The sequence below is a fragment of the Dunckerocampus dactyliophorus genome, chromosome 17, assembly GCF_027744805.1.
Source record: "Dunckerocampus dactyliophorus isolate RoL2022-P2 chromosome 17, RoL_Ddac_1.1, whole genome shotgun sequence".
Taxonomy (NCBI): domain Eukaryota; kingdom Metazoa; phylum Chordata; class Actinopteri; order Syngnathiformes; family Syngnathidae; genus Dunckerocampus; species Dunckerocampus dactyliophorus.
The window spans coordinates 7,981,847-7,994,479 of NC_072835.1; the positions used below are offsets into that span (position 1 = coordinate 7,981,847).

At 41.0% G+C, this 12,633-nt stretch overlaps 1 protein-coding gene across 1 annotated transcript; it reads left to right on the plus strand.

Moving 5' to 3' along the window:
* The first annotated feature begins 125 nt into the window (after positions 1-125).
* Positions 126-12,551, plus strand: dnajc25 (DnaJ (Hsp40) homolog, subfamily C, member 25). Its single transcript, XM_054756672.1, has 5 exons — positions 126-515; positions 3,258-3,410; positions 5,294-5,664; positions 5,744-5,843; positions 11,641-12,551. The coding sequence occupies exons 1-5, from the start codon at positions 183-185 to the stop codon at positions 11,761-11,763; spliced, it is 1,080 nt and encodes a 359-aa protein (XP_054612647.1). The 5' UTR covers positions 126-182; the 3' UTR covers positions 11,764-12,551.
* Positions 12,552-12,633: the final 82 nt, after the last annotated feature.

The window sequence follows — 12,633 nt, forward strand, 5'->3', positions numbered from 1 at the left end:
AATTACATCTGAATTTGTAAAAATAAGTCAAGAAAATAATCTTGTAAAACAACAGCAGAGCGCGACACGAAATAATACGTCATATCCGCGCGCCGCCAATAATCGTCGTCATCTTTGTTTCCGGTGCGTTTTGATGACGTACTCCACCCCCGAGTTGCCAGCAGGCACCGGTGGTCGTTGAGATGGTTACCCTCACGGAGCGCTGCCGTGGCGGCGCTGGAGGGGCTGCAGTGTGGTCTAGTTGGTGGTTCTCTGTTTTACTGTTGTCTGCGTCCTCTCTGCCGGTAGCCAGGGCGCTGGTGGAGGGTCTGTACTGCGGAACGGAGGTCTGCTATGATGTTCTCGGGGTCACACGCGAGGCCCCCAAGGCGGAGATCGCTCGGGCGTACCGGCAGCTGGCCCGGCGGTACCACCCGGATAGATTCAGGTCAGGAGATCCGGAGTTGAAGGGAGAGACTGTGGAGTCAGCCAAGAAAAAGTTCCTCCTCGTTGCAACAGCATACGAGACGTTAAAGGTCGGTTCAATATTTTTCACTATTCAACACATCTCTCCTGTGCATGATGTTAACCATAACGTAGTACTTCCTGCAATGTCTGTAAGAAAGTAAGTTCTACAGTCTGTGTATACTACGTATGGTAGACATGCTTAACAAGTTACATCAAGGGACATGTGTGGTGTTGTTGTTCCTGTCAGACATTAGAATGCATGTATCCATGTTGTTGACGTTCACATTCACCCACTTTGACTGGAAAAAGTCGGCCACCTGTTGCTCTGTTGAAGCCACATTTACTTGTTCTCTTCATTTGTTATCAGCTGCCCAGCCACAGGACTTGCGTGTACTTTGGAGCCCAGTCACAACCATATTGTTGATGCGCGTGAACGGCTTCAAATCATCAACGTACACACAATTTGCAATATAATGTGATCATTTTCATAATTTATATTCTTTAAGGCAGCTACTTTTCTTGATGAAACAATGCAGTATTATTATTTATTCAGTCATTGTCCGGTACTTTATGTCACCGTGCTTATTTGATGTCTTTCAACCAGACTCCCATGCCGTTCTTCATCATTACGTCTTGGAGACTACCTGGTTTCTGGCTCTCTTCCACATCTTCCTCCTTTGCATTTTCTGCCACAGCAGACGTTTTTCTGCCCATTCTGTTAGTGCTCAATAACTTTGAAGTTCTCACGTTCACAAATGATATAATGTGACCGTAACCCATGCCAAGCTGAAACTCAACTCTGAACCCCGACATTACTTCTTGTCCGCACGTCACTCAGTTCCCCGGGGGAACACATTTACAGTAACACACATGAGCACAAGTCTTTTAAGTCTTTACGTCTTAAATGCTGTATTTTCTGTTATTGTGTCTACTATATTGGGTAATACGAGTATAGGGGTGTTATTTCATGTCTAGAAGAATTTTCTATGCTCTAACCTACGAAAATAGTCCATTTCTAAAAAAGAAATCGTGCTTCGCTGGAATTTTAATTATCATGGTCAAGTCTGGAACCAATTAGCCGCAATAAACGAAGGATTACTGTATTGATTATTAGGCTCAACAGATGGGGTGGGGGTGGAATATGATGTTACTGTCTAATTTGCATAATTGGCCATTACGCAAAACACCGGCTAGAGCGGCGAGTCTCAAAAACTTGCTGAATTTGTGCACCAGTCTACTCCTGATTGCAGGCAACATAGTCGAGAAACTCAACTGATTCATACCGATTCAGTAGTATACAGTATATACAATAGTTAAATGATTGTATTATTCTGTATTATTCATTTCTGTAAAACAAATATGGCATTTAACCTGCAGAAAATGAAACAATTATATATAATTATAAATATTTGAAACTAAAAGTTGCTGAAATGCACAGGAGTTCTGATAGCTCAAGAGGAACAGGATGAAACATGGAAATAAAGGAAATAAAACCCAAAAAATAGCTTGCTTGCCGATAACATCAGAATGTTCAAAAATGGTCTCCTTGTCAAACTGGATTAAACGCAAGACTTGTGGCTTAAAAGATTTGTTCTTATCCCAGCCGGAGGATTTCAGACACACTTCCTTATAAAGTTTGACGGCTCAGTGACAGGCGAAACAGCAACTATCTGTCATGTGTCTTTCTCTCAAAGCGATACACGACACCGACACAGAGTTTCACTGCATGAGCTAGACACATGCGCCGATGCGTTTGTGTTCCCGGATCCACCACAAGAACATTGTACAGCAGTCCCTTGTATTTTGCAGTTAATTGGTTCCAGACCTGACTTGGATAATTGAATTTCCGCGAAATAGGATTACTTATTTCTAAATAGAATATTTTCGTAGCGAGAGCATAGAAAACCTGTTTATGACCTTCGAAATTCAGTGTTCTGGACATGAAATAACACCCCTATAGTCACCTTTACACTTGTATTACCCTATATAGTAGACAGACATAATAAGAGAAAATAAGACATAATACAGATTCACACATTAGCATTGGGAGAGTTCCTTGTTGTTCCATTTTTTATTTCTGGTTTCTGGACAGTACTTCCTGCGGTGGCTATTGTCTCACTAATGTAACATTATGGACACCTACTGACCAGTGTAGAATACTACATACTGTATCACGTCTTAAAATGCGTCTTCTGAATGCCTTACATTTCTTTTGTAGTTCATTTAGCCATTTTTATGCTTGCAAATGCTTAATTTAGGCAAAGCAATAATTTGCTTTAATATAACCCCGCCTGTCACCCGTAGTCAGCTGGGATATGCTCCCTGGGCCGCCCTGCGACCCTAATGAGGAGAAGCGGCATAGAAAATGGATGGATGGATGCATATTTTTGAGTAGTAATAGCCACGAAAGAGCAATTTATAAATATATTTTTGAAAAACCATGTGAAGTGAAGCCGTGAAATTCAAAGTGGAAAGAGATGTAATGTGTGAATGTATTGATGAACAGATACCTGGTAATGCACCACCGAGTCAGCTGTGGTATGCGTGTATGAGGTGTGATAAGAAGCAGAGTTACGATGCCATCTACTTTACGCGAGCGAGGATGAACAGGTAGTGGCAAACCTGTGGGAAACACTTTGATTCTAGACCCAAACGGGCCACGTTAGGATTACCTTCACAGTCAAGTGAACAATATTTTTGTTACTGTGGTTGTATTCTGCAGTGGTGCAGAGCTGCACTGACAAAATGAGCTCATCCTAAATTGAGTTTTGGTTTAAAAGCAGAACTAAAAATGTTGTTTGTGTGTGCAGGATGAGGACACTCGGAGGGACTACGACTACATGCTGGACCACCCTGAGGAGTACTACCAGCACTACTACGCCTACTACCGCCGACAGCTCACCCCTAAAGTGGATGTCAGGATCGTCATCCTGGTCACCATTTGTGCCATTTCTATATTCCAGGTATGACTGCAGGCGAGACGTGTTTTTGGCTTGATCAAACTAAAAGAACTGACTTAGACCGACTTTATTGATCCACAAGTTGCTTGGTCGCAGTAGCTCATTTGCAACAAGAAAAAAAGGTATACAGTATACAGTACCTATTATATAAAAAGCAATACAATATGAATAAAATACAATAGATTTAAAAAATATATAGGATAAACAAGATTTGCATATTTACAAATCGACAAGGATATGAATAAAAATACAGTGGAACCTTGGTTAGCGTGTGCCCTGTGTGTTTTTCAGTTGACGTCGAAATTTGCGGCAAAATGTTGCCTCCGTTTGTGTACGTTTTCCGGTTAGCGTAGAATATGGCACGCGTCTTGTCGTCTACGCTGCGCGAGCCCAACTGTGCTATCACAAAACATCTTTGTTAGCATCCTATTAGCTTGCTAATACATAGAAACAGGAACCGGAAGTCAGCTCCGTCGCCCATCTGTGAGGCCATTAGCGGTTGACTGTGCTTCTTTGCTAACCAACACAGCTAAGCCACAAAAATGTTAACACAAAACATGTTTTGATAGTTTTACATGCAGAAAACAATTTAAAATGCATTTACAGTTTAAGGTTACTTGATTGACATTTCAATTTATTTTCAACTATAAATAAATAGACCTATTGACCGCTCAATGAATTATAGCCTTAAATGACTTCTGAGAATACGGTCGTCCCCCGGCCACACTGTGCCTTGAATTTCGCAGCATCACGCTTATCAAGGTTTTCCAAAAACATATTGATTAATAAATCATGCTGGTTTGCGGTTGAATACGGCTATTATTGGTCAAATATATGCATATTTAAGCAAATGTTACCTAAATTAAGCATTTTCAAGTATAAAAATGGCTAAATGAACTAAAATACCAATGTAAGACATCTAGAAAATGCATTCAAAGATGCTACGGTATGTAGTATTCTACCCTCGTCACTAAGTGTCAGTAATGTTACTCTAATGTTCAGTGAGACACATAAGCATTAGACTAGATCACCCGAACAACAGGCGTTTATTGCAGAATCCTAATAATAATAATCAAAATAATAACAGGGGCAACTGTTATGGCCGTAATCCACTTCATGTGAAAGGCAACCCCTGACGTCACCTCCCGTCCTTCACATGTCCAGAACACATTTATTGCAACACACATCTTACTTACAGTGGTGTGAAAAAGTGTTTGCCCCCATCCTGATTTCTTCTTCTTTTGCATGTTTGTCACACTTAAATGTTTCAGATCATCAAACAAATGTAAATATTAGTCAATGACAACACAACTGAACACAAAATGCAGTTTTTAAATGAAACTTTTTATTATTAAGGGAGAAAAATCCAAACCTACATGGCCCTGTGTGAAAAAGTGGTTGCCCCCTAAACCTAATAACTGGTTGGGCCACCCTTAGCAGCAACAACTGCAATCCAGCGTTTGTGATAACTTGCAATGAGTCTCTTACAGCGCTGTGGAGGAATTTTGTCCCATTCATCTTTGCAGAATTGTTGTAATTCAGCCACACTGGAGGGTTTTCCAGCATGAAGCGCCTTTTTAAGGTCATGCCACAGCATCTCAATAGGATTCAGGTCAGGACTTGCTGGTGTGTTTTGGATTATTGTCCTGCTGCAGAACCCAAGTTGGTTTCAGCTTGAGGTCAAACGGACATTCACCTTCAGGATTTTTTGGTAGACATTCTTTTTCCAAAATGTGGCGTTACTGTTACGCCAGATGTAATGGGACACACACCTTCTGAAAAGTTCAACTTTTGTCTCGTCAGACCACATAGTATTTTCCCAAAGGTCTTTGCGAAATAGTAAATTGCCCCCAAGCCAGATTAAAACTTGTCCCTTGATTCTCCAGTACTACAGTTGGCACAGCAGCTACAACGAGGCCATCAAGTACCTGGTGACGGTCCCCAAATACCGGATCCAGGCAACCGCCATCGCCAAGGAACAGGGCCTCCTGAACCGCCCCAAAGAAAAGGGCAAGAACCGGCGTACCAAAGACGAGATCCGGGAGCAGGAGGAGGAGGTGATCCGTGACATAATCAAAACCAAGATCGACATCAAAGGAGGCTACCAGAAGCCCAAGCTGTCAGACATCCTGTTGTGTCAAATTGTGCTCTTCCCGTACTACCTGACCAACTACGTGACCTGGTACGTTTCCTGGATTTACCGCTTCACTGTCTGCAGGGAGGAGTACGGCGACCAGGAGAAGTTTTACATCATGAGGTCAGTTCTTCGTGCAAGGTCAATTGGATGAATTCCTCACCTTTCATTCTTACACTAGTATCATCATTTTGATCCTCAGGCGATACATGAAGATGTCTCAGTCTCAGTTTGACAGTCTGGATGAAAACACCAGGCAGTCCTTCTTGGAAAAACGGCTCTGGCTCAAGGAAAACTATGAGGTCTGCAACAAGACAGTTCTCTATTTACTTTCTAATCTCTTCTTACTTTCATGATACTTACCAATCAACAGCACTGTTATTTTTTTCATATATCATTTATTTTTGACTGGCGACTCGATGCTCCACATGTACTATCTGTAATAATGATGATAATGATAACGAGAGAGCAGGCAGATAGAATACAGTCAATCCTGGCACATTCATGACTCAGCATTCACAGCCCACAAATCTGCATATTTTTGGCCAAAAAATTATTTTTTTTTTCACAAAAAACACATCTCACTCATCCTACATCAGTAATAATTTACAAATTATTTGTGATAATACAGGTAAAATGTACAGCATAGATATACGTTTAAAACAAAAAAATCCAACATTTTTACATGACACACACATACACATATACACACAACAATAATGATGATAACAATCACAACAACAACAACAAATAATAAGCTATGATAACAATACACCGTGGCTCTGATTCCATCTGTACCTATACATTTTATACACTAAAATTAGGGATGTCCGATAATATCGGCCTACAGATATTATCAGCACGATATTGGCATAAAAATGTAACATTGGTCAATATCTGTATCGTTTTTTTCCTTATAATGAAAGCCGATATAGCCCTTTAAGTGCCAAAGTGGCAAAAAACATTGCTAATTTTTTGCTGCCTCATGTAGTTACATTTTTTACACCAGGGGATGGCGGTCGTGTAACTTGAATCTGAGCAACATTTGTGGGCGTGTTTCCATGCAAAGTTTAGGAGTTTATAGACTTTGATGCCCCCAGTGTGTGCAGCAGTGATCTCGCCATAACAGTCCACACACAGCACATACTTGAGCAGAAGCTTCGCTTAACCGTGTTCAGGGTGGTGGCAGGACGAGATGGGTTGTCAAAACACCACTTATGGTGAGCGGATTAGCGGGAATGTAAAAAAACGCGGAAATAGCGGCAGGCAGACGTGGTACTAGACTCCTCGGCCACGCTTTGCCATGCCCAATCGCCAGTATTTCTCAGATGTTTGCTTATGCAAGTTGTACATCCATGTTGAGAAGCTAGTTGCTGATGCTGGATCCATTAGCTTCACAACACATACACTCCTGATCAAAATCTTAAGACCAGTTGAAAAAATGCTAGAATTTGCATTTTGCACATTTGGATCTTAATGAGGTTTTAAGTAGAGCTACAATGTGCAAAAACAAGAAGGGGCAGTGAGACAAAAAACATTTAGAAAAAGTAATTTATTGAAAACAACAATTAAACTGAAATAGGCTGTTTATCAGCTGATCAAACGTTTAAGACCATCGCTCAAAAAAATAACAAAAAACTCCAAACCAGAACAAAAAATGTTCTCAGTAGGATTCAGTGATGAGTAGCTCCACCGTTCTTGTTAATCACTTCAAAAATTGGTTTGGGCATGCTTGATGTGAGTGTTTCCAGGAGGCTAGTGGGAACATTGCTCCAAGTGGTGAAGATGGCTTCACCAAGGGCATCAACTGTCTGGAACTGATGGCCATTTTTATAAACGTCCCTTGCCATCCATCCCCAAATGTTCTCTATGGGATTTAAATGAGGGAACATGCAGGATGGTCCAAAAGAGTGATGTTATTCTCCCTGAAGAAGTCCTTGGTCAAGCGAGCATTGTGAACTGCAGTGTTGTCCTGTTGAAAAAGCCAGCTGTTACCACACAGACGAGGGCCCTCAGTCATGAGGGATGCCCGCTGCAACATCTGCACGTAAGCAGCTGCCGTTTGACGACCCTGCGCCATCTGAAGCTCCAGTGTTCCACTGAATGAAAAAGCACCCCTGACCATGATGGACCCCCCTCCACTGTGCCGGGTAGAAAACATCTCAGGTGGGATCTCCTTGTCATGCCAGTAACGTTGGAAGCCATCTGGACCGTCAAGGTTACATTTTTTCTCATCAGAGAATAAAACTTTTTTCCACCTTTCAATGTCCCATGTTTGATGCTCCCTGGCAAAGTCTAAACGGGCATTTTTGTGGCGTTGAAGGAGACGAAGTCTTTGAATTCCTTTTTTGTTTTTGAACCCTTTTCCTGCAGATGGCGTCTGATGGTTATTGCGCTGCAGTCAGCACCAGTAAGGGCCTTAATGCCCTGTGTCTTGTTGGACAGCCAATTGGATCCTGCGGCTCAGCGCAGGTGTGATTTTTATTTATTTTTGTTGTTTCTTGGGGGGGTCTACCACTTGACTTTTTTGGTCCATAATGCTCAGGATCTTTCAAAAAATTTAGAATGACTGATTTACTGCAGCCAACCTCAGCAGCAATGGCACGCTGCGAGAGGCCTTGCTTATGCAGCTCCACAATCTGACCACGTTCAAAAAGAGAAAGCTTCTTAGCTTTAGCCATCAGGAGGGCATGACAGTGTGAATGCCTGACAGGAAATTATAATTTTGAGCAGATTTTGGCTTTTATATCCTGTGGTCTTAAACTTTTGATCAGCTGATAAACAACCTATTTCAGTTTTTTTTGTTTGTTTGTTGAAATTACAAGTTCCAAATGTTTTTTGTCTCACTCCTTCTTGCTTTTGCATATTGTAGCTCTACTAAAAACCTCATTAAGATCCAAATGTGCAAAATGCGAATTTGAGCAATTTTTCAACTGGTCTTAAGATGCTGATCAGGTCTGTATGTGTAATAGTTAAATTATAATACTAATAATACATAATAAGGTAATAAGTCCAGTCCTGTCCGGTCCAGTCCTTCCACGATAGGAGATATGTTACACATTTTGGTATTGATTGATATCGGAATCAGAAATTGACAGTTGGACAATATCAGCAATCGGTTATCGGCAAAAAAGCCAATATCGGACATTCTTGTTTAAAATGTGGTCAATGTGTGTGTGAGGCATATTGAAGAGAGGGAGGGTTCTGGAGCTGAATCTAATCGTATAATTCCAACAGTCACTTCTTTGCAAAAGTTGATCTGAAATTGGAGAACGTCAAGCGAGCAGGGGAGTTTGGAGGGGTAGGAGCGAGCCATGTGTCAAAACCAGACATATTTATAGCCGTCTCGTCATAACCATTGTGAAAAGCAGCGACCTACTGTATTACAGATGTCCATGTACCAAATCTGTGTTCTGGTGTGTATTTTTGTGCTTTCCACGCCTTGTTGACGTTAGTCCTCCTTAGAAAAAAGCCACAAAAGCAAAACACAGCCATGAAATCCTTTGAGGCTCGCTGCACTGAGGGTAGGTGAGATGGACTGTGGTCCTGCGCACTATGTTGACGTTTCACCTGGCATGTCCATTTTTCAAAGAAAAAAGCAAAACGTACCCAACATTTCGTCCTGTAATGCTCCCACAGTCTTGCGAGCTTTGCTGACATCCCACACATTACGTTTTGTGTGATTGCAACTGATATTTTGGTTTGTGTACATACAGCGCAGCCCCGCTTTTGGCAGGGGTTACAGTATGTTCCAAACCTTCCAGCAAATGGCGAAAATCTATGAGTAATTGACACTGGTTGCTCCTCCCCTGTACCCTCCTGCTAGCTTGATGTTGATGTTCTCCTCAGATTTTGTATCAATATTTACAATAAAAGTGACTGTTGAAATTAATAGATTAGATTCAGCTCCACAACCTTTCTCTCTTCAATTACCATTGTTCAGTAGCGACGGGAGCTAACAAGCTAAATGCACAATCCAGGTTTAAGCCTTAAATGTGCCTCACACACTTAATAAGCTTGTTTTAAAGTATAAAATGTGTCGGCTGGATTGTTATACAGTTATACTTGTTTATCACGGTTAATTGGTTCCAGGCATGACTGCAATAAGTGAATTTCCTCAAAGTAGGATTCAGTATTAATAAACAGAATATTTTCATGGTTACAGCATCGAAAACCTGTTTACATCAACAACATTAGAGCCCTCAAGACATGAAATAACATCCCTATGGTCACCTTTACATTTGTATAAGCCTATACTTTATAGTAGACATAATCAGCGTCTACTAAGACTTATTAGACATGCAGTAAATAAGATCCTATACAGCACATGTGTCAAACTTGTGCCCTGGAGGGCCGAGACGCTGCAGGTTTTCTCTCCAATCAGTTTCTTCAGCAGGTGATTTAATTGATGAGCTCCTTCCTTCAAACTGAAGGTGTTGATCATTAAAATCACCTGCTTTAGTGACGGGCTGGAAAGAAAACCTGCAGTGTCTCGGCCCTCCATGGCACGAGTTTGACACCCCTGCTATACAGTATACTCACGTTAGCGTACTTCCTTACGACTTTGATGTACACTCGTATTACCCAATATGGTAGACAGAATAAGAGTAAATAAGCCATGTAAGACATAAATAAAACTGCTCAAGCAGTGTCACAGTAAATGTGTTCCCTAGGGGACCTTAGTGAGGGGTGTCAAGTGCCTTGTCTCACTGAACACCAACACCTGGTGGCCAATGTAGACTAAAATACTACAGTCTTCTGCCATGTACACTAAGTCCCCTACTAACGAACATCCGACGTGCAAACATTCGGAGATACGAACAAAGCCGACTGGTCTATATTTTCATGTGTTTTGCCTTATAAGTCCATATTTATACTGCAACATGCTTGACCAGCAGAGGGCACTGTGACACTGCTAATGGGCCCAACAGATACAGGAAGAAAAGGAAGAGAGAGGAAGGCTAAGAGTTGTATGATACAACCCGGACAGAGCGTGTGATTAAAGTTTATGAAGAGTTAATAGGCCTGCTTAATTCTACACCACCCACAGAACACTACCTCTTTTAGAAGAGTCTAACGTCGACGGCGATTTGTCCTTTTTTTCAATAACTCCTCCTCCACTACCAACGACGTATGCTCGGCCACTCCTCTTCAAAGGTAAATAACATTTATCATTACGTATTATTATATCATTTTTATTATTGTTTTTCATTAATTACCCTCGTTTAATATTACTACTGTATCCAAACTCATATTTACATACATACACATATACTGTATATGTATACACGTACATGTAGTACCTATATCATTGGTAATATTACCTATTACGTAAGAACAATTCGACATAAGAATGGTCGTCTGGAACCAATTGTGTTCGTAAGTTGAGGACTTAGTGTATTTGTATTTTAGTTCATTTAAAAAAAATTTTGCTTGAAATACTTAATTTAGGCAAAGCATAAGTACAATTTGGTTAAATATGCATTTTTTTTATTACTAATAACAGGCCGTATTCAATCACAAATTATTAATTTATAAATCTTTTTAAAAAAAACTCAAGGGTGTGCTAATTGTACTAAACTGTATATAAGGTTCACTTTTGCGTCTCACAGCAACTACGATGTGTTCAAGGACTGGTGAACAAAGTGCAAGAAAAAAACATCCCACATAAAGACAAACATGTAAAAATTGTGAGCTTTTTTTTAAACATTGGTTAAAATTTACCTGTATTGTCAGGTTTTTATAAATTCTTAGCGACTTGATGTGAACAAGATGTGTTTGCTGTGGAAATAAACGGCCTATTTTTTGGAGGGGGCAAAAAAAAATGTCACCAAAAATATCCAGTGTATTGCGTTTATGTTCATTCTAGGGAGGGAGCTAATTTACCAGTGACCTGGCCGTTTGTCATGTTTGATACCAAAAGTGGCCCAAGAGCCCAAATGTTTCTTATCAGAGTCAGTAGAGACTTGGTAATACCTGACGTGTGTGTTTGTCATCCAGCAAAAACAAAAAACAAAACAAACCATGGCTGTTAATAGAAGTGAGAAGCAGAAAAGGTTCTGCCAGCAGTTCTAATGGTTCCTCATGTGCATCCTCCAGCTGTACAGAGCAGAGCAGGAAGAGGAGATGAAGGTGAAGATGGCGACCGACCCGAGAATGAAGAGGTACAGACGCTGGATGAGGAATGAAGGACCAGGGCGGCTGACCTTCATCGATGACTGACAGCCGCCGTCTGTGATGTGCAACACGCCACGTGTGGGGACTTACACAAAACAAAAACACAAAAGACAAACTTTATATTGTGAGAGATATTTTCATAGCAAGGAGGCTTCGTGCAAGAGAAGTGGAATGCAATGTTTACATTTTCGTTCAGCACATTTCATTTGAGTTCCGTATAAGGGTTATACAGTAGATCCCCGCATATTTGCAATCGCACAAATTTGCAGCCTTTTTTGGATTTGTGGCACATCGGTAAAGCTTGAGTTGCACGGAAAGGAAACTTTCACTTGCTTGCTTAATCATGCATCACAAACCAACAGGAGCCTATCAACCCAAACGCCTCCCTCCCTCACGGTGCAACCAAAATAACACAAGCAACAGACCAGTACCACATGGACTAAGCGGGTATCAAGATACATGCAAAACAATACTAAAATTGCCAGAACCCGCCATACGCCCACTTCCCCAACAAGAAGTTACCCAGCATGCCTTGCGGGGTATAAAAATAAAGTATTGTTTTGCATGGTTAGTTTGTAAGCGTTTATTTCGATACCAGCATAGTCCGTGGGTGCAGTTACATTCTGTGTTATTTTTGGTTGCACCGTGAGTCAGGGAGGTGTCTGGTTTTATGACCTCCTGTTAGTTTGTCTTGAGTGTGTCAAAATAGGCATTTTTATAGGTGCCTCAACTCCTCGTGGTCATTTTTCGCTAATAGCGGAGACCTACTGTATTTGGTCAACAATGTTTTCATCCAGCACAAAAAAAAAAAAACACACACACAAACTGAAAAATCACACACAGATGCTGTCAAAAGTATTCAACTCTCATTCCTATTTCGGTTTTGCTTTGGTGGTTCATGCAAACTACTGCAAG